Consider the following 26,318-nt stretch of genomic DNA (forward strand, 5'->3'; position numbering starts at 1 on the left):
GAGTGGACACCTCACAGCACCTTCCAGGATCTGAAGAGGTCTACAGGGAAGTGTGTGAAGGGACTCTTCGTCAGCAACTGTAGTGACAGTTACAGGAAGTACATTACAAGAATTAATGGGTACAAACTGAAAAAGGGGAGATTTGGGTTAGATACACAGAATAAATTCTTCCCTGTGAGGGTGGGGAGGCCCTGGCACAGGTTGCCCAGAGAATCTGTGGCTGCCCCTGGATCCCTGGAAGTGTCCAAGGCCAGGTTGGACGGGGCTCGGAGCAACCTGGTCCAGTGGAAGGTATCCCTGCCCACGGTGAGGGGATGGGGCTACATGGTCTTTAAGGACCATTCCAAGGCAGGGGACGGTTCTGCCCCTCCGGGGAAGCCCCGGCCCGTCCCTCAGGAGCCGCCGGGACCGCCCCCTCGGCCCGCGCATGCGCCGTGCGGGGACAAGATGGCGGCGCCCGTGGACCTGGAGCTGAAGAAGGTAAGAGACACCCCTCACCCCTGTGTGCGTCCCTCCCGTGCCCCCCACCGTGTGTCCCCCTGCCTGTGTGTGCTCCCGCCCGTGTCCCCCCGCCCGTGTGTGTGTCCCTCCCGTGCCCCCCACCATGTGTCCCCCTGCCTATGTGTGCTCCCGCCCGTGTCCCCCCGTATGCGTGTGCGTCCCCCGTGTCCCCCCGTCCGTGTATCCCCGCCCGCGTGTGCTCCGTGTGTGTGCGTCCCCACCGCCTGTGTTCCCCCCTCCCCCGGTTCCTTCCACCCCCTGTATGTCCCTCTGTGTGTCCCCACTGTGTGTGTCCTCACCGAGTGTCCACTCCCCGCGTGTCACCCCCCACTTGTGTGTGTGTCCCCCGTGTTCCCCATGTCCCCCCCCGACCCGTGTGTCGTCCCCTATCCATGTTTCCCCCCCACCCGTGTCCCCCTGTCCGTGTGTCGCTCTGTGTCCCCCTAGCCATGTGTGTGTCCACCGGTGTGTATGTGTCCCACCATGTTCTCCTACCCGTATGTCCCCACCCGTGTCCTCCTCCTTGTGTGTGTCCCCACCCGTGTCCCTTCACCGTGTGTTCCCTCACCCACGTGCGTCTCGTGTATCTCCCCACCCACGTGTGTATCATGTGTCCCCTCACTCGTATGTGTCTCCCATGTTGTCCCCCTTGGGTATTCCCTCACCCGTTTGTGTCCCACCCCTGTGTGTCCCACTGTGTCCCACTGTGTCCCCCCACCCATGTGTGTATCATGTGTCCCCTCACTCGTGTGTGTCCCGCTGTGTCCCCCCAACCATGTGTGTCTTCTGTGTTCCCCCACCCTTGTGTGTCTCCCATGTCGTCCCCCTTGTGTGTTCCCTCACCCCTGTGTGTCCCACTGTGTCCCCCTACCCATGTGTGTTTCATGTGTCCTCCCCCTTATATGTCCCCTCACCCATGTGTGTATCATGTGTCCTCTCACTCTTGTGTGTCCCACTGTATCCCCCCACCCGTATGTGTTTCAGGTGTCCTCCTCCTTGTGTGTCCCCTCACCCATGTGTGTGTCCCACTGTGTCTCCCCACCTATGTGTGTCTCCCGTGTCCACAGTCCCCCTACCCCTGTGTCCTCCCCAACGTGTCCCCTCGGCTGATCCCCTCCTTCCCCACATCCCTGGTCCGGTTGTGCCCCCGCTGCCCGCCTGGACACCCCTCACTCCACCTCCCTCCCCTGACCAGGCCTTCACGGAGCTGCAGGCCAAGGTGATGGACACGCAGCAGAAGGTGAAACTGGCCGACCTGCAGATCGAGCAGCTCAGCAAGACCAAGAAACACGCCCACCTCACCGACACCGAGGTGATGATGCTGGTGGACGAGACCCGCATGTACGAGGGCGTGGGAAGGATGTGAGTACCCGCTGGAGAGGGGGTGACCCCGGCTCTGTGTATGGGCAGAGGGGATCCCAAATTCAAGAAGGACATTGGAGCAAGTCTAGAGAAAGGCAGTGGGACTGGGGAAGGGGCTGGAGCACCAGGAGGGGCTGAGGGAGCTGGAGGGGCTCAGCCTGGAGAAAAGGAGGCTCAGGGGGGACCTTCTCACTCTCTACAAGAGAGTGGAACCAGGTGGGGGTCGGGCTCTGCTCCCAGGGAACAAGGGACAGGACAAGAGGACGTAGTCTTAAGCTGCACCAGAGGAGGTTTAGGTTGGACATTAGGAAGAATTTCTTCACAGAAAGGGTGATTAGGCACTGGAATGGGCTGCCCAGGGCAGTGGTGGAGTCACCATCCCTGGAGGTGTTTGAGGATGCATTTGTGAGAAGGCTCTCACAGATCTGTCCAGAGTCAGTAATTTCCTATGTGCATCCCCTGTGCATGGTTCATGTTCTACAGAAATGCCCTTTGCGGTGTCGTGCCAAGGAATGGATCTAATGCCATTGCTTGGATATTTTCAAACCTTTGGAAATGAGCATAAGCCTTCCGTGGCTACTCTCAGTGCACTAAAGATGTGCCTCATACGTTGAGTGGCTGTCAAAAAAAACACCTTAAACCAGACTTGAGGTGTGTTGATTAATTTTCCCAACACACTTTGGTGGGACTTCAGCAGCCTCTGATACAAGACCGTACAAAGTGGTTTCAAATCTGAACCACGTGCTTACTTGGCAAGTATCACACTAGATTTCTGTGTTTCTGATTTGAGAAACAGGATTTTTCCACTGCTGTGATTTTTCTCTCTTGTCTCTCGTGTGTTGGGTAACAGTGATGACTGCTCATCTCGGGATGTGGTTTGCGAAACGGTGGATCTGCTCTGACTGCTGCCAAAAGGGGTGATTGTATTGACCTCTCCCCCACCCTGTTTACCCCACCTTCTCCATGTCAAAGGGGATGATCACAGGGCCAAGCAGTGAGCCAGGTCAGGCTGCAGGTGCCCTGACCCATCAGCCCACGCAATCTCCTGACTGAGTTGTAGGGAGGTGGCAGGACTGGGAAGCCAGGAATGGTGTGTACTTTGCCTTTTGCTGAGGCTTTTCAGGTGGAGTTGTACCCAGGCTAATGGAGCTGTTCAGAGTGACAGTCCCCTTCTTGGTTCCCACTAAATAAACTTTTCCAAGTAGGTGCATTAAGTGCTGGGTTTGGTGGGGATGCTGGTGCCTGGCACCTTAAAATGAGACACATTCTGGTCCCTTGCAAGAGGCAACTGATTGACCCGGGCAGGCTGTAGATGTAGTAAACACTCGTGTTTGGAGTAGTCATGAGATGTCTCAAGAGGGTTTTTTTCTGTTTGGTTTGTCAAAGAGCAGACAGGTGAAGAGCAGAAGATAATTTCGGAGTCAACACGTTTTTCTAACGCTTTTTTAAAATCCAAAAGTACAGAATACTGCTATGCAGAGAAGTCCCTCCAGGTACCTTAGAAGTGTGAGTGTATTAGTGTTTTGTTGCAAAGTAATCCTGCTTGTGAATCAGATGTGGGGAGCAGGGGGTGTTTGGGTGGTGGCTAAAGTGCATTTTTCTGCTTTCTGCTTCTGCCTCCTCCTTAGGGGTAAGAGACACCTTCTTTGTGTCCTAAGCCATTTACTCTTCTGTGTGAAGGAGCTGCAGGAGCCACAGTCTTCTGGGAGTCCTGTTTTCTTTTCCATGACCAGCCAGGTGCCCTGGCAGCTCTGGCTCGTCAGGGATGGCAGAGGCGCCAGCAGGGAAAATATTTGCATTATGATAGTACTTAAAAACTGAACTCTTCATGGGCTTTGCTGTACTAGTGGCTGTGCAAATATAGATTGAGAGACTGCTCTTCTTCTGAACACTACTCAGTCACTCTGTTTTAATGTTTTTTTTGTCCTGCCTAAGCTTGACAGGATATTTTTATGAGCTCTGCCTGTCCTGGATGTGGGGCTGAAGCTGCCTTGCCAATTGGTGTGATCTGTGCCACCTCCTAGTGCAGAGAACATGAGGCACTTCCTGGAGCCCATTCCAACCCCTAGTAGAGAATTTATTGCTGAAATCTGGGCTTTTAGCAAAGCAGGGTAAAGCAGCCCTTGAGCAGGAGTTAAAATCCAAGGGCAGTCTGGCATCTTTTGTTCCACTGGAGACCAAAGGAGGTGGTCACTATGGTTCTTCTGGACTTTGAAGCTGTGTTCTGTGAAGTGGAATAGCAGATGTTTAAATTTGTTGGCTTCATTGGCCTGCATGGATGTGGAGTTTGGCCACCAAAGGGATATTTGTGATGTCTTAATTTCATTTGCGTAGTCCAGCACGCAAATGTTGGAGCTCTAAAGAGTTCCAGTTACCCAGGAAGGGTGGAGGTTTGCGTCAGCATTGACTCTGACTATCAGAGCTCTTCTGCTCGAATAGCTCAGTTCTTTGAAATAAGTTTTCTGCTTCTATTCCTGTGCTCCATTGTTTTTTTTTTTGTTTTCCTTTTTTTATTTCTCCAACCCGTTTAAGTTGCTACTTAAAATGTGGCTTCTGATAGGGTCCCTCTGTTTTTTTGTCCAGCTTTGGTGTTTTGGGCTCTGTGCAGAGGGCTGGGATGTGCAGTTCTGTAGGACAAGATACTCGAGGTTTTCGTGGAATTTGAAGGTTCAGGGAACAGTGGTGACGTGCTGCATGCAGGGAGGAAGTCTGTCCAGTTGGGTACTTCCTTCTGCATTACTTGGAAAGCAGTTGTGTGGTTTTTGTTCTCTGAACCCCAATCTTGAGCCTCCTCCCTTCCCAAAAGGCATTCCCTGCACTGCTGGTGAATGTGAAAGTCCATTTTTTGTTCCTCAACTCGGTCTTCCTTTTTTTTTTTGGCAAATATTGCAGTTTGTGTGACAAACCAGAGCCTTCCTGGCCTCCACATGTGGGGCTCAATTTACTCTTGCCGAAGCTATTTCTGGTTTGACACAAGAAATGTCAGTGCCACATAGTATGAGCTGATGAATTGCTGTGTACTGTACATATCCCTGAGGCTGGGATATCATCTGAGGGCTGGCATCTTGCCAAATACATTGCACTTCTGTTACTTCATACTCTTTTGAAAGGCCTGTTACGTAGCCTGAGACAGCTACCACTGTGCTGGACTTCTGCTTAGGCTATTTGGGAGCTGATATCATCGTGTTGCTTTGAGAACTATGTTGAAAGTTTAAGCTTCAGAATTCTGTCTGAATATTTCAGACCTTTCCCTTTACATTCTTCTACCCCATAACCTGGACAAGATCCTTATTTACAGCAGAAAAATGTCTGGCACTTGTGCAGGGCACAGTGAGGAGAGCACTGCAGTTTGTCATGCCATGCCAAAATAGACACTCAGTTTTGGTTTGATATTGCTTTATCATCAGTTTACTTGGGCAGCACATGGGAGAACGCTTGCAAAGAGAAAATATAAGAAAGTAAAAATCAAGCAAATGCTGTAGCACAGCTTTATGTTTAAGGTTTTCTGCAAGTATAGTGTGTTATCCCAGCTGCTATCCCTATAAAATGACTTTGTGCCATTACACTATTTTACAGGACAGCTGTAATAATATGATTTTGATTTTTTTTTTTTTTTTTTTAAAGAATGGTTCAGATTTTCGGAGGCTGAACCCTACGCAAGTGAAACCTGAGAGAGGATTAAATGTCCTTGATCGTTCCTGGGACTTAAATGCATTGTTGCTTTTACTGTGATTCCTGGTTTTGTTTGAAAATGAGACATCAGCAGTCACTGTAGGCTCTTTCCTGGACCCCTAAAGACAGCAGTCACTGCTGCACATCCCTGGATGCAGCTGCATTTTCACTGTTTGTGTGTGTGTGAGGTGTGTGTTTGACTCTACCAGTGCAGATCCCCGTAGAACATGCTCAGCTGTCCTGTGGTTCCCATGTCAAAAGACTCCTAAAGAGCTGAAGGACATGCAAGGCTTAATCTTCGTGGTTCAGTTACTAACTATAGGCTGGTCTGTGAAATCCGAGTGGCTTCTCCATGGCCCCTCTCCATGGGGAAGGCTCGGTGTGGCCCTGGGGCCCGGCTGCTGAGGAGCTGACAGGTGCTGCAGGCACAGCCAGCACGACTTCAGGAGGGGAAAGTCCTACTCCTCAAACCTGATTTCCTTCTGCCACAGGGTAACCCAGCCTAGCTGATCTAGGAAAGCCAGTAGATGTGATCTTTTTGGGTTTCAGGAAAGCCTTTGATACTGTCTCTCATGGGATCCTTCTGGACAAACTGTCCAGCCCACAGCTGGATAAACACATCATGTGGTGGGTGAGCAACTGGCTCATGGGTTGGGCACAAAGGGTGACAGTGACATCAGGCTGGTGACCTGTCACTGGTGGGGTTCCACAGGGCTCCACTGTAGGCCCCGTGCTCTTCAAAATCTTCATAAATGACTTGGAGGTGGGACTGGAAGGGATACTAAGTAAGTTTGCCCACACTGAACTGGGAGGAGCTGTCGACTCCCTCAAGGGCAGAGAGGCCCTGCAGAGAGACCTTGATAAATTAGAGAGATGGGCAATCACCAACCATATGAAGTTCAACAAGGGGAAGTGCTGGATTATGCCCCTGGGATGGGACAACCCCAGATGGACAGACTGGGAATGAGAGGCTGGAAAGCAGTGCTGGGAAAGGGCCCTGAGGGTCCTGGTCAATGGCCAGTTGGCCCTGAGTCAGCAGTGCCCTGGCAGCCAGGAGGGCCAACCCTGTCCTGGGGGGCGTCAGGCCCAGCATGGCCGGCCGGGCAAGGGAGGGGATTGTCCTGCTCTGTGGCCTCACCTTGGGTTCTGGTGGGAGTTTTGGGCACCACAGTATCAAAAAGACTATTGGAGGGTGTCCAAAGGAGGGACACGAGGATTGCTGAAGGGTTTGAAGGGGAAGCCTTATGAGGAGTGGCTGAGGGCACTTGGTTTGTTTAGTCTGGAGAAGAGGAGGCCTAGGTCAGACCTTGTTATGGTCTTCAACATCCTCATGAGGGGCAGGTACTGATCTCTTCACTCTTGTGACCAGTGACAGGACTTGAGGGAACGGATGGAGCTGTGTCAGGGGAGGTCTGGGTTGGATATCAGGAAAAGGTTTTTCACTCGGAGGGTGGTTGGGCACTGAACAAACTCCCCAGGGCAGTGGGCACAGCACTAAGCCTGACAGAGTTCAAGAAGTGTTTGAATTCAGTGCTGACAGGAGTTCCAGGGACCAGCATGTTGCTATCAGCCTCTGGTCAGTAAGTGGTTTATAGACTTGAAGCTCCTCCACATAGCTATTGAAAAAGGAAGATTTATTTTCCACAGTAAGTCTGGTGTGTGTAGCAGTTACTCAGGCACTGACCTGTGAAGAAAACAAAATTTGCATCCAGCTGCTTGACTGCTGTTTCTGCTGTACATTGAATGAGGCCAGGGGTGTTGAGAGCTGAGAAATCAAAGGTTAAATGGGCATAAGCCAAAAGGTTTTCCATCACCCAGTTGTTTTTTGTTTCAGGTTTTTCTTTATTTTGAGCTACTCACTTCTGCAGCCCGATCTTCACACTGTCAGGTGTGAGTGGGTCTGTAAAAGTTTGCACGATCTTTTTAGAGAGCTCTCATGGAAACCAGAAATGAGACTGATGCACACAGGGGTGATGCAGTAGTTGTCTGTACATCTGCCTGTGATTTGGTCAGTGAAGTGAGGGGCAGCAGCTGGTTGTCATCCCCTGTGAGAGGAGCATAGCTGGTCTGTGGGCTCTGTGCTTTCCGCTGACAGCACTGGGATACTGGGAGTCTGGACTCATGGATTTGGTTCCAGCTCAGAAAGGGAGCTTGTTCTTGTGGGCACAGGCTCCTTTTCCAACTTGACATCTGATTTCTCAAACACATTCCCTCCACTGCCCTTCCCCCGCATAGTTCTTGATCTTATTCCTGCTGCCCTGGGCTGTTCCTTTGTAATCTCCTGGATATCTTGGTCCAGTTACAGCTCTCCTGCCCTGCTGCTCTACATAATTCCTCCATGCAATACTAAAACGTCAGAGGAGAAAAGATTTCCATGGCTTGTGTGCAAGATGTCTATCTACCCTGTTCTAGGAAACAGCTGCATTTCTTTAAAAAATCAGCTTTAGACGAGAGAACTTGGACCGCCTGATAAGTCTGTGTTTGTCAAATGCATAAGCAACAGAAACAAGGGTCTTAAAATAAAAATAATAGCCAGTAGCTAGTTTAAAATAAAAATAGGTCTTTTACTTATCCCTTCTTGAAATAAGCCTGCTGGTTGTAGTCTCCCACCTACTGTGTGGGTGTTCTGATAGAAGATTAGCGATACAGCTTTTCCTCGATCCTTGTCTCCCTTGCCTGGGGACATTTAACTCTTTAGGAACATTTTTCTCTTGGGACTTGGGACTATGACATTCAAACAAGTTTGTTCCATTATTTTCTTTATCCCTAACTTTTTCCCCACCTGACAACACACAACACAGAGAAAGGAGATACTTGAGTAAACTTAGAGGAGATGAAATGTAGCTGGAGAAAGGAAGGGTCAGGAGGGAGATGGGCTGCTCCTGCAAACTGCCCTTGTTGCTAGAAGAGGCAGTTTGATCTGCTGTGATCCAGAGGCAATGTGCTGCCATGGAAATGCCAGGGCCTTCACAAAGCCTTGCACTTGCAGGTCAGGCTGTTGTGGGGAGTGAGGGCTGTAAAAAGGCACCTTGGTTTTGTCCCTGCCTCCAGAAAGAAGGAATCTGGGCTGCCTTGCAAATATAATTCATCTGTTGGTTCAGGGGCTCAGAGTTCTGTTTGAATACATGCTAGACAAGTATTAAATGTTTTTTGAGGAGCTTAAACTGCTCCTGCTTTTGTGACTTGCTGTGGCAAATGACTGTGCAAAACCATTATGGAACATGACTGACTGATTTCTGAAGTTCTCCAAGCACTTAAAATGCCTCTCTGGTATTCTAAAACAGCAAGAAACTTCCATTTATTTTAAAATTTAGTGAATTTAAAGTACTGTATTTTGAGTCTCTTTCCCCATTTCCTGAAGGAAATACTGGAATAAAGGGTGAGAGTCCCTGGGGAAATACTGAATGCTAGAGCATTTGTTTCAGGATATAGGGCTGTTTCTCTGGTTTAGCACAGAGGATGTGGCTTTCCTGCAGCAGAGGAGAATGGCCAAATCACTGGACCAAAGAAGTACTGGGAGGGTCCCCATTTATTCCCTGTCTTGCTTTGAGGATGCCCTTCCAGGTGTGGAATCGGTGGATATCCAGCCAGCAGGGAGGGTGTGACAAGGTACTCAGGCCCCACAGCTCTTGGATCTCGGACCTGGTGTTTGTATGTCAGAATAACATAAAATTTATGTGGAACAGCCTTAAAACAGAAGAGAAGTTTAGTTCTGAGCATCCTGACCTTGCTGCCTGTTCGAAGCCTGAAAAAAAGAGGAGTTCATTCATGACCTCTGCATTAAAACACTGAATGAAACACAAGGAAACCCATCCTGTGGGATGAGATCTCCATTTAACACCAGTTTAATACAGAGATGCAAAAACCAAAGTGCTGCATCAAATCTTGAACCAAATGCAAGACGACTTCTGTCCCGAATTCTTACTTTGTTTTCTCCAAAACTATTTGCTGAATTAACAGAATGTTTCAGCCAGTTTAGGAGAAAAATAAATAACTCGGGCTTTCTGAGAAGAAATGATTTTCCAAAATAACAGCCAGCCTTTTTTTGGTTCCCAGATGCTGATTCTAAGAAGTTTGTTCTTGCTGATTAGGACACAGCAGTGTGATTGTTTTGGTGCTGGCTAATTTAGCTCCAGAATCCAGAAATATCTGTCTATTAGTGTTATGCTTGAATTCTTTTGGCTTGGTTATCTTTGCCTCCACTGCTGTGATGTTTGCTGTAGTGCTTTGATGCTTTGTTGTAGCAGGATTTGGGATGTGCAGAAGCCAAGGCTGTGCTATTTATCCACAAGCTGGGTCTTCCTCCTCCCTTTGCATTTCAAAGGTTTCCTCCCCGGCAAGGCAGAAAGCATTTTTTTTTTTTAATTCTTTTATTGCAACCATGGATGGATTTGCTTTTCAAAAGAGGTGTATCCAGATTTTGCTAGTTTTCCTGTACAGGTTCTTGGGGAAGGGCTGCTGCTGAGAAGGGCATAAGTCTGCCTGTCAGAGTGTAGCAGTATCTCCATGTCACTTCATTTGATACTTCAAAGTTCACCTTTCTGATCACAGAAGATTTACCAATAGGAAAAAAAAAATTAAAATAGAAATTTCTTTAGGATTGGTTGACCAGGGTAATCACACCAACATTTGCTTGTTTATGTTTTCCTTGGTGCATGTTCATGAAATGTTGGAGTTTTTATTTTTTTTTAAAACATTCTTCCATAGGAATTTGTGGGGAATTCTTAAAAATAGAGCAGACTTTAGAAATGGATTTTGACTTCCTATTATTGGAAAAATTGTTTCTGTTTTCTGCTGCTTGCAACTTTCAAACATGGCACAACCCAGACTGCAAGAAATCTATTTGAGGTGCATGTGCTGGCTGGTGTGTTGTTGTCCTCTGAGTTCCCCTGGCTTAAACAAGCTACAGCTCATCATTTCTACATACTAACAAATGATATTAAAGCAAAATTAGAAGATAAAAACACCAAACCAGGACTACAGTGAAGAGAAACTACTCATAGGGATTTCAATTCCATGAACTGCTGTCGTGCTTGCTGTTTTCCCACTGGTTTGAAACTCAGATGTTATGAATTCCTGTATGATAGAAGGGAGGCATTTGCTTGCCTTTTTTTCTTTTTTTGAATTCCATTTATGTTGATTGAGCCTTCTAAAAGAATTTATGATGTTCGTTAAAAGCAGACCACAGTACTGTGTTATTATTTTGGGCTCTTCTATATTTAATACACACTTAGAGGTATATTCCTGCTTTCTTTTTTTAAAGAACCAAGCATGAACAATGGTATAAATCTACCATCTAGTTAAGTGTCTGGCAATGCAGAAACTGCTGCTTGCAAGCTGTGTTGCTATCTTGGCTTGGGGTAATGTAATATGCTGTAACTATTGACAGATCCTCCCCCAAAAAAAAGTGACAGCTCAATGTAAACACGGCCTGAAGCGCAGCCCAAACCCCTCAGCAGGGCCGGACGCGCCGGGACGGTCGGAGCGGAGGTTTGAGGAAGCAAACAGGGTGGCACTCTTTGTTCAATTCCTTTAGCTCCTTAAAGCAAATAGGTTTATGGCTTACAGACGTTCATCTGAGTAAAAGTTACCCTTGTTGGGGCCTACATAAGCCGGGGCTTGGCCGGCGTCCAGCGCGGCTAATCCGCGTCTCCGCGTGCTCCGGTGTGTCCGGCTGGGCTCGCGCCGGTCCCGCCGCCCAAACAGCTCCCGGTGCTCGTCCACCTCTCCGAGGGCAGCGGCGAAAGGACACGTGAGCTGTAAACTGCTGCTCCTTGGAATGTGTTCGGGTATAATCCTCCCGATATAAGCTGCTGGGATTTGTTTTGCTCTGAGGTATGTGGGAATAGTTGGGGTCAGATATATCGAGGGCGACCCAGTGAGACGACTGACCACTAAAATAGATGCAAACAGAGGGAAAGCTTCAACTCATCTGTCCCAACTCCATCTGTTCTGAACCAGCTCTAGTTAAGGCATATGATCTGTTGATGGGAAAGTCAAAATCAGCCTGAAAAAATGTGAAACCCTTAGACATGAAGGGTGGCAGCACAAGCTATAATTAGTGATGATTTTTCTTTCTTTCTTTTTTTTTTTTTTCAATATTGCTTCCTTGTCTTGTTTGGAACTGGGTAATTCATCTGGGGTGACTAAAATTGGAATTTGCTGGGGTAAAAGCAGGGCCTGTTATGAGCTGCATGGAGAATCATTTACAGAAGCATCATTAGACCCTGGGAGAGTGGAAGGGGACTACTGGGTTCTGGCAATTGTGCATGATGGCTTTGGTTCAATCAAGCTAGATTGCTTGGGATCAGCTCCTTGGAAGCCTTTCTTCCATTGGCTTTGAACAGTACTTAAAATGCAGTAATCCCCTACTGAGTCTGCTCAAGGCTTGAGCAGCAGTGCAAGTTCAGAATTAAAAAGCACCTCTAAATAGATAAGGACATGACTGAGCTTAGCCCAACTTTTCTCACAGAACAGTCTGGTGGAAGCGCTTGGTTTCAAGGAGCAGCATTTTCCATGTAAATAACTACTGTGTTATACCACAAAACGTTAGGTTGTTTAGAAACACAATAAACATGTTAAAATAATGTTATGGCTTTGGAGAAAGTTGTTTGTTTTCAGTATCTTAGGTTTTTGTAGAGAGTTTCCCAGACGCAATGAGAACTGTAAAGCTGATGTTGCAGTGACTCTTTATGTGAGCTGGGAACCAGGTGAATGGACTTTTAGGTCTGTTGTTCATCAATATTCTGGCAAAATAGCACTGGACAGTCCTGCCTGTAAAATTGTCTCTCTCTGGAGTTAGGCAGAGGGCTGTGTATCCATCTTGGCACAGGGAAAGCTTAGGCTTCCCCTGGTACCATGTTTTGATTCTTGCAGGGATCTGTGTGGAGCCAAGTGGGAAGAGTTATTTGCAGATTGGCTGGAGAGAGTCCCGTGGTCTGTTGTGGGACTCCTTCCCTCCTGGTTTTAATGCTTGAACACAAACTGCCTCTTGCACTGGCAAAGCAGGCAGGAGAGACACTGGAACCATGTTCCCTAAACCAGCAAGGGAGAGGCTGAAAGCTCCAGGCATAAGGGCATAAAGGCTGAAGTTTGTTGCAGTTGCAAGTAAGAAAGTAGGGATTCTTCATGGAAAACGTGAACTATGAGCATCACTGGGACTCCACCTTTAATAACTTTAATGACTTGTATGTCATAATGAAGAGTGGCGTGTGCTGAACAAACATCTCCATAACCTCATTCATTAAGAGGCAAAACTTTGAGTATCTAATATTATGTCTCAAAGTCAAATAAACAGTACATTTTGGTGCAAACAGGCTGAGTTATGGAATTACTTACACTGGGGTAACATCACTTTGTGGGTGTGAATGTGTGACACAAAGGAGCAGGCAGATGATGGAGTGGGGCAGCACTGCTGACCTGATGAGAGCCCAAAGGCCATTTGGGCCAGAGCATCGGGGAGTGCACTATAAACACCGATCAAACTAAAATGATAAAAGAAAATTACAGTTGGGAAGGGGTAAGAGGTCCCTTCAGAAGGAAACTAGAGCCTCAGAGAGCGTATATAAACCACTTTCTCTGCCTTGGGGAAACAAAATTCCTGATGTGGAGCTCGCAGAGGGAGGAAAATAGAAACAAGTGGGAATATTTAGAGTGAGGTTTCTCTTTCAGTTCCCTCCTGCTCTATTTTTGTTCCTCGTATTGCACTTGAGAACCAGCAGTCACTGGGAGACTGGAGCATGTAGGTACAGCCAACTGGCAACCTCTTGGCTCTGCTCCATGGAGCTGTTCTTGTTGGCAGCCCAGGTTTGGCTGAACACTGCTGTCCTCGGGGACCCCACTGCTCTGCAGTTTCCTTTTCTAATTTTCTTTGTTTTGTTTTCACCATTGTCTGTGGACATTGGAAAAATTATCAGTTCTCTGGAATGGGGCAAGTCCTGTTCTGTTTTTACTGGCCATTCCCTTTGAAATGGGTGGCCAGCTGAATCCTAGAATATGCTGAGTTGGTAGGTATCCCTTAGGATCACTGAGTCCAATTCCTGGCCCTGCACAGGACACCCCAAGGATCACACCGTGTGCCTGAGAGCATTGTCTGAACACTTCCTGAACTCAGACAGGTTTTTGGTGCTGTGATGGGGTCAACTTGTCCATTCTGACCCAGATATTTCTGATGTGAATTTAACAACAGTATAAAACTTCCTGTGTGAAGAGGTGAGCGTTTCTAAGCTTTGTAATTACTGAACATGGTGCTGAACATGTTTTTGAATCACTGTTTGATAGTGTAGGTGTCATGTTTGACAGGTTAGTGTGTGCTGTGACACTTCACTGAGAGAAGGCAGATATGGATGAACTCACTTATCTGGGAGAAGATTTGGTTTTGATTCTGTGGACTGGAAGTTCTTAAACTCCATCCCAGTTCAACATAAGAACTCAGGGAGCCTCCCCTGGACTCCAGCAGAGCTGTGGAGTCCTCAGAACTTCCCATGGTTCTTCCATGAGCTTGAAAATCTGTAAATAAAATAACTCCATTTAACTGAAACCAGGCAGCAGAATGACACTGACCTATTTCTCTAGGTTGGTGAGGAGAAAAAAAATCATCAAGTTGATGTATTACTTAGGGTAATTGGAAAAATGGAATTTAGATTAAATTTAAACTCTGGTTTATTACAAGTGCCCTGCAGCACTTCTTACTTAATGAGCAGAACAAGCTTCTGCTTTTTCCAGGTGCTACCATAGACCACATTATTTCCTTAGGGGAAAACTTAGGCCAAGGTGTTGGCCTATCATGTGTTCATCCCAAACTAGATGCTGAAAAACTGATGAGTTTTTTGAGTCCTTCTTATGTTGGAAAGTGAAGGCAGATTGAAACAGTTAACCGTGGATTTTGGATTTATAGCTTCAGCTTTCAAAGAACTGGCCTTTGGCAGCTTCCAGGGCAGCATCTGTGTGCTTTAGGCTGAGGGCTCTGTGGTCTCGTGGCAGGGAATGCAAAGGAGTGGCTCGAAGGCAGTACTGGTGAAGACCTGCAGGATGCTGCTGGCCAAGGCAGGGACATCTGCTCTACTTCTGAGCAAGAGTGTGAATGGACACAGGTTGCAGCCCTCTGTTTTATAGCAGACAGAACGGGGGTGGCTGTACTTGTGCCCAGCACAAGTCCCGTCAGCGCTAACTTCAGCCATCCCATTTTAATTTGCTGTCACACGTCTGCCAGAGCATTGCAGGAGGCTGGGAGGGAGGATATTTTCCCCAATGACTGCTGTTGACATTTGCAGAATAGAAGTGAAGTCAGCCAGTTGTTTGTCGGAGGTTTTGGTGCCCGTGGCTGTTCCCAGCCAGTCGGGATCGCCCAGCGCCGGGACCTTCCCAGCTGCAGCACGGGGAAAATTGCTCAAGCTGTGTTGGTGGTGAATGCTGTTTTTTAGACCAGGGACGTCAGGGAAACCAAAATGATCAATCTTGCTGTACAATTTGGGGAAGCAAATGAGAAGGGACTCCATTCTTCTTTGCTGCCCCCACAAAAAAGGAAATAATTCAGGAAATGTTCACATACACAGGCAGGCTCGGGGAAGCGGTGACGTGGGAAGGGACTGATGGCTTTGTGTGCAGAGGGCATCTTGCAGCTTTGGTTTTCACCAATGGCAGCTGCTGCAGAAACAAGGCAAAACTTGAGTATTTACCAAGCAAAGTTTGAGTGTTCACCGCAAAATCTACAGGGCTGTGTGTGTGAAGGCTGATGATTTTTATTCTGGTGTTGTAGGCTCGAGGTAAGAGCGTCAGAATGATGTGGTTGCTGGTGGTCCTGAAAAAAACTCTTATCTGGCTCTGCATCTAATAGCAATGTAAATAATTCCTCTTTCCTGGAAGGGTGGTTTTGGACTTGATTTTCACAAGACTGGGCAAAACTTGTGTTTTACTTCAGCGGCCTGGTGTGTGCTAGGACCCCAAACCATTACCACTGTGTGTACCTAGCGGGAAAAGGGAGATTGAGAGAGTCTGAGTGAGCTGTGTTGGTAAGAACAGAAGCAGATAGAGAATAAAGATGATAAAGCCAGCAATAAACATGAGCTGAGACTGGGAAGAAAAAAGGAGAGATTTGAGAAAATTGCGACATAAAAGATACAGCGGAAATTCCTGTGGAAAAGAGGAGGTGAAGTGGAACGGGGAGAGAAGAGGGAGGAGGAGGAGGAGGTGATCACTACATGCAGTTAATAGCAGCCCCAAAGAGAGTTTTAATTGGAAACCTGTTATAATTAACCACAGATTTGCTCCCATGCGTGTCAGGAATGTGTGTGGCAGGGAGTTTTCCTTTTGGCTGTTGCGTTGCTGATGCAGAGTCCGTTGGGGTTCCAGCCAAGTGGCAGATCCGTGTTTGTGTTTACCAGGCCCCGAGCAAACACGTTAATAATGTAATTTGTGGTGTGGGAGATGACACTGCAAACTGATTTCAGAATTTTCTGTAGCAGACGGGGAATGTGCTCTGATTCTGCCCTGTCTAAAGCTGCTCTTTTTAACCGTTCAAGCACGAGCTCCTGTCACCTGGCAGGAAGATGTTGACCCTAGTTGGTGCTGGAGGAGACCTTGACCTCATTGGTATGACCCGTGGAGGCTCCTTCTAAATCCCCTGGGGGACTTTCTAAGTAGGGAAGGGGTTGAATCTGCAGCTTGTGCATTCTTTATGTCTGGAAGGATGAAAAGCAACCATGGAGGGTTCCTCAAATTCGTTTGAACTTAGTTGTCCTTTGCCTCTTTTTGGGATGACAGTGCCATGTGCTGGAGAGCTGCTTTGAATGCTGGTGCTCCTTCAGAGGCTCCTCTGAGAGAGGCAGGCAGCTTTCTGCTTGCTGGTGAGCAGGATTGCAGGGACTGAGATGTTGTGGATGCATCTTTCAAATCCCTTTGGCAATTGAAAACAGAACAAGTGGAAACCAGTGGCTACAATTCCAGTTAAAAATGGCCACTTCTCCTCCCACAGACAAACACCTTGGCAGGTGAAAGCGTGGAAATTTGGAGGTCAGTGAGGGGGTGGGTTAAAGCCAAGGTCTGAGAACTGGAGCTGTGAAAGCTCCATGGCTCTCTGCTGGAAGCACCTGTCTCTCTATTGTCACATCACAGAAGGGTGTGGGTTGGAAAGGATCTTCACAGACCATCCAGTTCAATCCCCCTGCCATGGGCAGAGACACCTTCCACTAGACCATATTGCTCCAACCTGGCCTTGAACACTTCCAGGGATGGGGCAGCCACAACTTCTCTGGACAGCCTGTGCCAGGTCCTCACCACCCTCACAGTAAAACCTGTCTTCCCTATGTCCAACCTAACCCTGGCCTGTTGTGTTTAAAACTGTTGCTCCTTGTCCTGTCATGATAGGCCCTGGTCAAAAGTCTCTCTCTGTCTTTCATATAAGCCCTTTTTATATGTTGAAAAGCTGCAGTAAGGTCTCCCCAGAGCCTGTTCTTCTCCAGGTTATACAACCCCACCTCCCTCAGCCTTTCCCTGTGGAAAGCTTTGGTTTTATTGTGCAGGTTTATTCACCTTGCGAGCACTACATAGGTAATAAATGGCTTTTACCTGTTGGAAGAGTCTTCTTTGACTGCATGCAAAAACTGGTTTAAATCCCTTTGAAGAGAAGATGCTGACAGACTCCCCTTGCTGTCTGTGTGCCAGAACTGCTTCCAGATCATTCAAGGACACTGAATGACAAAGGAAGATATATTTGCATCCATGTTCATCCTCCAAGAGCATGGATGAGGTTGGTGAGCCTTTGGGACCAACCTCTGTGAGCTGGCAGAGGAATTTCTCCTGCCTCAGTCCCAAACACAGGGATGAGGATGAACACTTAGGAGAGGTGGCTGTAGTTTAACTTGGTGTGTAGCTGGGTGCACACAGCTGTAAAAAACATCCAACGTTGTCTCTCTCTCTTCTTTTTTACTTGTAGGTTTATTCTCCAGCCCAAAGGAGTGATTCATAATCAACTCTTAGAAAAACAGAGGATAGCTGAAGAGAAAATTAAGGAATTAGAGGTAAGTTTTGGCAGGTAATAATGCTGAAAGTAGGACACTGAAGGTCAACAAGATGCTGTTTGCTACATCTGATTTTTGTCTGTTAACTTTCATTCTCAAGGATTGTAACTAGGGGAAACAGAGAGCCTGTTACAAGTAACCTACAAGTAACTCAGGGCACTTGGTTCCTTTCCTAGATCTACACACCTGTAGGGATTGATCATTCACTCTGTGTCCTGATATGAAAACTAGGGGTGAGGAATTCAAATGAGATTAGTAGGAGCAGGGTTTAAAACAAGCAAAAGGATGTTGGTGTGGTCATTTGCTGCAGATAACTGACGTGAAACTTGGCCAGTGCTGTGGGTATTAAAGGTTACACTGGCTCAGGACAATTGCACAAATTCATGGTAGAGAAATCCATTGAGATTTACCAAATATGTAGAAATGGCATCCTGCTCAGGAAGTCCCTGAGCTAAAAATGTCTGGAGGGTGGGAAAGTATGAGGAGGAAGTACCATATAGGCCGGTCTTGTCCTTCTGCTCTGCATCTGCTTGATGAGTGGATCTGTGAGGAGATGGGAGATGGGACTTTGTTTTGACAATGTGGTCAGAGCACTTCTGTGTTCTCGTGTTTATCTGGTTGGAGTATTCAAGGCAGAGAAGGATATCTAGGAAATGAAAAGTAGTGTCTGCGCAAGTTCCAGTGTTCAAACGAGCTATCTAGTGAATCTTCACTATCTTCTCATGGCTGCATGTTCCTCAGAGAAGATGTTCAAAATGTACTTTCCCAAGGCTGTTAGTGTGTTTTTTTTTTTCTTAATGCTCCTAAAGTATCATTAATACAAACCCCTGTTCATCGGTCTTTGGGGAATGACAGGGAAAGCAAAGGCTGAGTTGTGTTAAGCTGCTTATCCCTTTAGTGTTTTGGAGAAAGTGAGTGTGGAGACCAGCTAAGCAGGGACAAGCAGGAATAGGAAGTCAGTGCTCAAACCCGCTCAGACCTGTGCAGTTCTGTCTCTGTTGTCCCCTACTTACACTGAAGTAGAAGTTGAGTTTGTATTTTTTTTAATTCCTTCTTAAAACTCAGCCTGCCTGGGGAGCTGTAGAGTAAGCCCATCCCCATGGGTTGTGTTGCCTGGAGTGTTTTCTGTGCCAGACACGAATGGGGTTTGTGTTTCTGCTTATGAGACCTCAGGGCAAACGAGTGCTCCGTGGACAGGTCGTATATTTAAGGTGGTGTGGAGGCAAGGTACAGTTATTTTTATAGTTACGTGATAAAAGCAATGGTATCCTGGCTCCTGTGGAGCCATCCCTGATACCAATGGCTCTGTGCAAAGACAACCCTGCGACTGGGGTTGGAGGACTTCATGGCAGCACCTCTGGGTTTGGAAGCAGGTGGAGTGTGGCCGGGCAGCCTCTGTTTGCAAACTGCCCCTCGGGTCCCTGCCAGCTCCAGGGGCTGTGGTCAGCTTTTTGGCTACAGTGCCCTTCAGCCCTTCAGCATCTGGGTTTCTTCCTGTTCCTGGTGGGGAATGATCTTACCTCCTGAACTTTCTGATTGCTGAGTTTGGCAGAATGGATGGAATTCCCCCCAAATTACAACCTTGGCCATTCTCTCACAAAGCCTCAGACCCGTCTGCTTCGCAAATGTTGTTTTTCTGCTTTGTAGCTCCCTGTTGCTGTCTCTCTGGTTGTGGCCATTGAATTGAAGTTCCCAGCAATAGTGACTGTCTCAAAAGGTGGTTGGAGTGCAAAGGCTGTTGCCATGTGGATTGGTTTTTCTTTTTAATCATGGATAGTGGGGCTCAGTTTGCCAAAATGTTTGACAGTTTGTTTTAAGTGAACATTCAAGTCCGTCTTTTAACTAATCTGCTTCCAGCTGGCTCTGGCAGTTCTGTGAAAAGGGATTCCCCATGGAGGAGGACAAGCACTTAGACAGCTGACATTTCGGGGGAAATACCTGAATCCAGCTCAGAGAGTACTTATCACAGGAGCAGGGGATTTTGCTTGTCCTGAAAACAAGTTGTGACCGAAGCAGGAAAGAATGTGAAACTTTGTGACCTTGTGCTTCCACCACATCATTGTAAAATAAATACCAAACCAAGAAAGGTTAAAGCTTCCCTCCATCCATTATTAAAGCTGGAAGGGTTTTAAAGCTTAGGTTTATATTTTACATTGTTAACTACCTTATTACTTACTCACATTTCTCATTTTGCATAGCTGAATCAGGCTGGTCAGAGTAATCCCCCAGGGCCAGGACGGTGTGGCTGATCTGGTTACTCATGTAGCCTGAGCTTGAGGCAATTGTGCCTTGGTGTGATGACACTATTGCCAAGGGATTGTGAAATATGTATTTTTTGATACATGCCTGATTCTGAGAAATGCTCTCCCTGCCACCTCAGTGCTGTTTGCAGAGGAGCACAACACTGCTGAGCTCTAGTGAAAATCCATCCAGCTGCGTGGCAAGGAGAGCTCCTGAGTGCTGCCTGTTCCTGTTCCTGGAAATGTGGCTCTAACTTGCTCCAAAGGTGTGAGCTGGGTTTCCTGACATTCACAGCTGTCAGTGAACTTTGAAAACTCTGAAGGCTTTTGTGCCTGGATCGGAAGCTCCTTTTCTCCCTCTGGCAGTTTCCCCCTCTCCAGTCTCTGCTGTTGCAGTGGTGCATTGCTTTCTTGAAGGCAGCATCACAAAATTGATGGGACACTGCTGGTTTGGGCCTCCTTGCGAAGCAGCGAGGACAACCAGACCTGTCCTTGTACAAGGCTGGGAAAATAAGTGTTGGCTGGAATACACGTTGGTTATACCTGTGTTCTGGGAGCTCCAAAGGGTCTGGATGTGGACGAGGGGACAGTGCAGAGCTGTCAGTTATTCTGCAGCAAACCCAAGGTAACTTTACCCTTCTTCTGAAAGCTGTGTGGGAAATGAATATGTAAGTATATATAGAATTATGGAGTGGTTTGAGTTGGAGGAGACCTTAGAGCTCATCTCATTCCACCCCCTGCCACAGGCAGGGACACCTTCCACTAGCCCAGGTTACTCCAAGCCCCGTCCAACCTGGCCTTGGACACTTCCAGAAATGGGGCAGCCACAGCTTCTCTGGGCAACCTGTGCCAGGGCCTCCCCACCCTCACAATAAAGAATTTCTTCTGTATATTTAACCTAAATTTTCCCTCTTTCAATTTGTACCCATTACTTCTTGTCATATCGCTACAATTCCTGATGAAGAGTCCAGTCCCTGTCCAGCTTCCCTGTTAGGCCCCCTTCAGATCCTGGAAGGTGCTGTGAGGTATCCACCCAACCTTCTCTTCTCCCCAGGTTTCTCAGCCTGTCAACTTCATATGTACCCACGTAACATTCTGAACTTCACAGCTTGTCCATAATCCTTTGGAATCCAAACAAACTGCCCAGGCTTGCTGGCACAACACCTGTGCCTGCTGACAGGCTGTGCCAACAGGGCTTACCCAAACCTCCAGAGATTTGGTGCCAGAGGCTCCCTCACACACGGGCATGGGACACGTCCTGCTTAGCAGGAGCCCTTGGATTTTTCCAGTCCTGATACTATCAAATTCTTGTTGTGTTTCACGGTACAGGGGGTATGTGTTAAATCTATTTTGAAAGCATTCTAAAGGGATGAGCACAGACTCTTTTTAGCTCAGCAATGTTTGTGCAGTATTAGGAGAAAAACCAAGTAATGTTTTTCTTCCCTTGTTTTTAAGGAAACATGATATGTGAGGGGTGGAACAATGCTTTGTTTCAGGAAATGTTATCCGTTTCCATTGTAGGGCTACATGGATTCTGTTTTTAAATGTGGCATTTTAAAGAGAACAAACTCTATGATGTTATAAAGACATGGAAAATTGATTCTTCATTAGGGGTGGAGAAAGCGATTATCACTGTGTGCTTTCTCTGATAATATCTGATAGTCCCCTTCTCTCCTGCTATATTCAGCTTGTTTAGTTGTCAGGCGTTGTCAGACTAAATTGCTAAAAATAACAAATAAGGGGGAGGCTCTGCTGGGCAGCTCTGTCTGCTGTGTGCCACTGAATTTAGCTCCTTCGGGAAAAGGGCAAAAGCAACCTGCAGCTTTCTGGTTGAATTGGATTTTGGTTTTAAACTCTGACCACAACATAGCTGTGTGCTTGTTTCCCAGGCAGTTCCTTCACATGTCTGTGGGAGGCTGAAAGTTTACTGCTGCAGAGTTTGGCTGGTTGGTTTCTTTTCTGGCTGCCTGGAGTAGACAAAGCTTGATCAAAAAGCTTGAGGGCTTGATTTCTAATCCAGAAATCCTTCACGTGAACCCTAAAAGGCCGTGTCCAGTTTCCCTGTCCCACACAGAACGTGTCTGTGCTCTCATTCCTGGTGGGGGAAGGATCACTGTGCTCTCAAGCACTGCTGTGCTCCACGTTGAAAGCCTCAGGTGGTGTTTGAGGAGCTGGTGAAGTTACAAAGTGCAAAGCCTGGTGGTGAGCACAGACTTCTTCCCCGGCACTGCCTGAGCTCAGACTTGCTCGTGCTGCGGCTTCCATTTCTCTAATCTTCTTTTTCTGGGAGCTTTAAAACGGCTTTGCTGCAGCCCCGAGGCGCAGTGGTGGTGCCCCCGCCCTGGAGGAGTCTGGTGGTTGCCACAGCAGTGTTTTCTTGCCCTGTGGGAACAAAGATTTCGGCAGGCGAGGTGTGGCTGGGGAGAAGCGCTGGAGCCTGGGGCAGGTACGGCTGGGATGGACCTGCTCGGCTTCCACGTGCCCCAGGGGCAGCTCTCCTTCATTTTTTTACTAAAAACCCTCAACATGGAGGCCAATTCTGTGGGTGGCTTTAACGAGGTGAAAACAAGTCTCTTGAGATCTGTGGTGCTCTTTGCAGACCACAAAGTGCCCGTCAGAAGGTTGCAATTGTCAGGACGTTCCTGAGTTAGCCCAGTTTCTTCCAGGGGTCTACAGTGCAGAGGTTCTCACCCCCTGCTTGGCTCAGGGTAGGCCAGTGCCCAGGAATGTGTGGTGGGCTTTTTGACTAAACAGGGGGAAAATAAGGAATGCTTCTGTTTGCTTTGGAGAGGAGAAGCCTCAAGAATAACCCTCTGTGCATTGGCTTGGAGCCGATTTTACTGTGGATGAAGGTGCTGTTCTCCCATTCCATTGCTGGCTATGTGCACGTACTGGGAATGGGATTTTAAACACACCTTGTCACAGCAGTTGCTCCTTGTTTCATAGACAGGGTCAGTCCCTCTGCTTGCTGTAGGGGGAAGCAGGACCCCTAATGTGGATACAAGTGGAGTACAGAAATGAATTTACCATACATTTGGGCTTGTATGGACTTTTCAGAAGGAAGCTGTGGGAGCTCCACAACTGATGGATGTTGGTGTGAAAATGAGCTGCAGACAGACCCTTGCCAGGCCCTCAGTGGGGACCAGGCCAGGCAATACCCTGCATCTTGTGTGGCTCTGGGTGTGTGAGGCACCTGTGGGTGTCTGGGCAGGTCCCTCTGGACACAGACATTTGGACCTGCTGAAGTTCCTGGGAAATGTGTTTCATCTTGACTCTGTTTGCTTGTGTCCTCCAAGCCTAAGTCTGTGCCCTCACTCCTGCATTTCAGGCTGCAAAGCTGGAGGCTTAACTTGCTTTCTGAGGACATGGGTGGTCCAGCTGCCTGCCTGAGCTTGCTGTCAGCTGTGGAGCATCCACAGGCACTCCTGTGGGCAAGCAGAGCCTGCATGGGCAGAGCTGTTAACCAGTGGTCTGCCCTCCATGAGAGCCTTGTTTTGAAGAAGGGAGTAGCCAAAGCTCATTTTTTTTCCCTATAGGTCTGGCTGTCCTACAGGGAGGAGAATCTGTGCTCTCATTCCTGATTTTTGAAATGAAAAATACTGTGAACAATGAGAAAAAATGGGCTTTAGAGTGATAAAACAGTGAGGAGGTTGAGAGTGTAATGGACACAGAGTTAACACTACAAGCACAAAATCCTGCTTTGTGGAGAGGCCCTCTGACATTGGGCTGGGGCCATACAAATTTAAGGTAAAAACTGGAGGAATTGGGGCATAGCTAATACTGCTCTAATTCTTCCTCTCTACTAAACTGACTGCTGATGGCATCATGAAGAACAGGCCTTCACAGCTGTGAGGAATCTCTGACTTCACTTCTTTATGTTCAGAGCCTTGTAGTCTGACTGTTGTTTGTCAAAAGTGAGGGTGGCAAAAGGATTGTGTTCTGAACTTCGTGGGTGTTTTGGGCTGTTTCTCTGTTGTCTGATTGAGTCATCCCTCATCCCAGACAGATGGAAGTCGGTTGTGTGCAGTGAGCACCTTGCAGCTCTTAAAGGCAACAAGTGCTCCTCAGTCCTCACAGGGAAGGAGGTTGGTTTGTTTAGGTACTGGCTCTTACTCGTCTGCTACATTTGTTTGATAAAGATCAAATAACAGTATGTTCTGCTTTGAAAATTGTGTAAGAAGCTTGTCATGTGTTAAATAGTGCACGAACCACTGGTTACAAAACACGACTTTGGAATCTTAAGAGGCACAGGGAAAAGAAACCCTCGCATTTCAGAGGGGATTCCCAGCTCTCCAGAAGGGTCATCTATGGCCTTAGACCTGGGATGGCTTATAAAAACCTGAGTATCTCACCACCTTTTTGTGAAGAATGGTTGTGGGGCAATGCTGATGTGAGTGGAATGACGTGTATTTATATCATCACATGTGTGGGTATGCATTGGCAAGGCTGGATCTCCTATCTGGACCAACCATTCACCACAGCAAGTTTTCAAACTCACAGATTTTTGCAAGCAGTTGCTTAATTAGTAATTCTTTGTTAGTCTTCCCTGCACTGCAGACTGCAAAGTAAGCACACAAACCAGCTGAGAGGGCAAAGGCTTCATGAAGGGAGAACTGGAATTTGATGACTCTTTGCTTTCGCTGTTCCTACTTTATTTTTAGGTGGATAATTGTAGATTTTAAAAGCAGGAGAATAATTAACATGGGGGTTGTTTACTTCCTTTTAACTTCTTGTAGAGGCTAGTTTTAGACATGCTGTCGAAATAAAGGTATCCCAGAACTCATTTTAGGGGGTTTTTTGGGGGAGGGTTGCTCTTGATTTATAAAAACCCCAAACAACTTGCTTTTCAAGCAACTGTTGCCAGTACACTCACATTCCTTTGTAATTCAGAGGAAAGTGAAATACATTATGATTAATTAAAAAACCCACTTCTGCTGCTGTCTTTAAATGGTTTTGTCCATCCAGGAGCCTACATTTAGTCATCTGGGTCTGAAAACATGTCTTGTTTCCTCTGATTAGCATTAAGCTGCTTTTATGATTACACTGAAATTTTAACACCAAGTTGGTCGATAAGTCTGTCTTTGTCATTGTAAAGCAGGGTCTGATTCATTGTCAAAGCTCTCCTTTGTGCTTATGGCTGCAAAAGTATCCAAAGCAACGAGCCGAGCTGGATGTGGGTCCCTCTCCAAATTCCTCCTTGCATGAGTAATAGTTAGTCACAAACCCAGCACTGCTGTCCTTGCCTTAGTCACCAGCCCCTGCAGTGGCTCCTGGCCGGCCCTTGTGCCAGGCAGCTCTGGGGAGGGGGATTGTTTGTGCCCGATAAACCTCCATCCTGCTTCCATCTCCTCCTCCTCCATCTCGCCTGGGGAGAACAGGAAACGATTATTTGGAAAGCGTGCTCCTGCCTGTCAGGGAGCCCTGACCCAGCCCTGAGTCAGCTTTACAAAGCCACACCTTGCTCCCAGGTATGCGGGGCAGCCCTCCTGCTTCCTGCTGGCCCCATGCCCGGGTCACCCCCTGCTCTGCTGGTGAACGTGTCGGTAGTGACCACGTGGCTGCTTTGAGTTCAGGGAGGTCCGAATTAGAGGGGAGATGCTGCCTGGTTGGGAGCCGACCCCATCTTTTTGTTGCTGGTTTGTCTTTGAAATTTATGGAAGTAGTTTTTCTTCTGAAGTGGCCTCATTTGGCCAGGAGGGACTGCAAGGGCTGAAAGGTGTGGTGTGGTTTTTGCAAAAGTCCTATTGCCAGGAGGTGTCCTGGTGAGCCACACTGGCTCTGCAGGACCACAGAAACCGAGGCACTGGGTTAGGGAACTTACCACATTTTGCAAGAGGTGGTTTGGTGAGAGACGCTTCCGCCGAAACAGAGCGGGGAGGTTTTCAGCACCGGGGGGAGTTTCCTCTGCCCAGGTTCTGTGTGTTTGACCTGACTCTGCTGTCATAAGCCTGGTGAGGGTGCAGTATCCGACCCCGAGCAACATACCCCTGGAAACTGCTCTAAATGGGGAATTGTGCCAAGAAGGGGTGTCCTGAAAGGAATCCTCTGGGCTGATAATACATTTCTGCTGCCACCTACTGAAAGGTTCCCACCGGTTTGCTTTCGTAGTAGTTCACATCAGGGTAGGGTGCAGGAGTTCACTGGAATAATCCTCATTTCCCAGTCACAAAGAGTAACTGTCTCCTGCTCTGCTGGAAGAGCTGTCCTGTGGCTTGGGACAGTGGGTCCCTGCAGTTGCCACAGGTTGGGGCAGAAAGTCCTCCTGACTGTCAGCCTTTCTGCCCCTTACCTTGCCCCTTCTCCCCTTAAAGGTGCCAAATGTGAGAGGCAGTGGGGGCTTTCCCAAATTATCTTTTTCAGAGTGTGTTCCTCAGGGTTTCAAGGAATTTTGATAACGGTGGGGGAAGCCCTGCTGGTTGTGCTGTGGTAGGACTGGGACACAATAAAGGTGGATTTGCACCAGCAGTTCTGCAGGCAGGTGCTTCTGAAGATCCTCCTGAGTTGGCACATGCACTCATATGTTTGA

The 26,318-nt window shown here is 47.6% G+C and overlaps 1 protein-coding gene across 1 annotated transcript in view; it reads left to right on the forward strand.

The window, feature by feature from the left end:
• The first annotated feature begins 418 nt into the window (after window positions 1–418).
• Window positions 419–26,318, forward strand: part of PFDN1 (prefoldin subunit 1) — a 33,195-nt gene continuing 7,295 nt past the window's right edge. The window contains exons 1-3 of the mRNA XM_032702625.1: window positions 419–480; window positions 1,697–1,863; window positions 17,468–17,552. Coding sequence (XP_032558516.1) covers window positions 448–480; window positions 1,697–1,863; window positions 17,468–17,552 — 285 coding nt within the window. The 5' untranslated portion in view covers window positions 419–447. The remainder of the gene's footprint in view (window positions 481–1,696; window positions 1,864–17,467; window positions 17,553–26,318) is intronic.

Source organism: Chiroxiphia lanceolata, chromosome 15, assembly GCF_009829145.1.
Source record: "Chiroxiphia lanceolata isolate bChiLan1 chromosome 15, bChiLan1.pri, whole genome shotgun sequence".
Classification (NCBI taxonomy): Eukaryota; Metazoa; Chordata; class Aves; order Passeriformes; family Pipridae; genus Chiroxiphia; species Chiroxiphia lanceolata.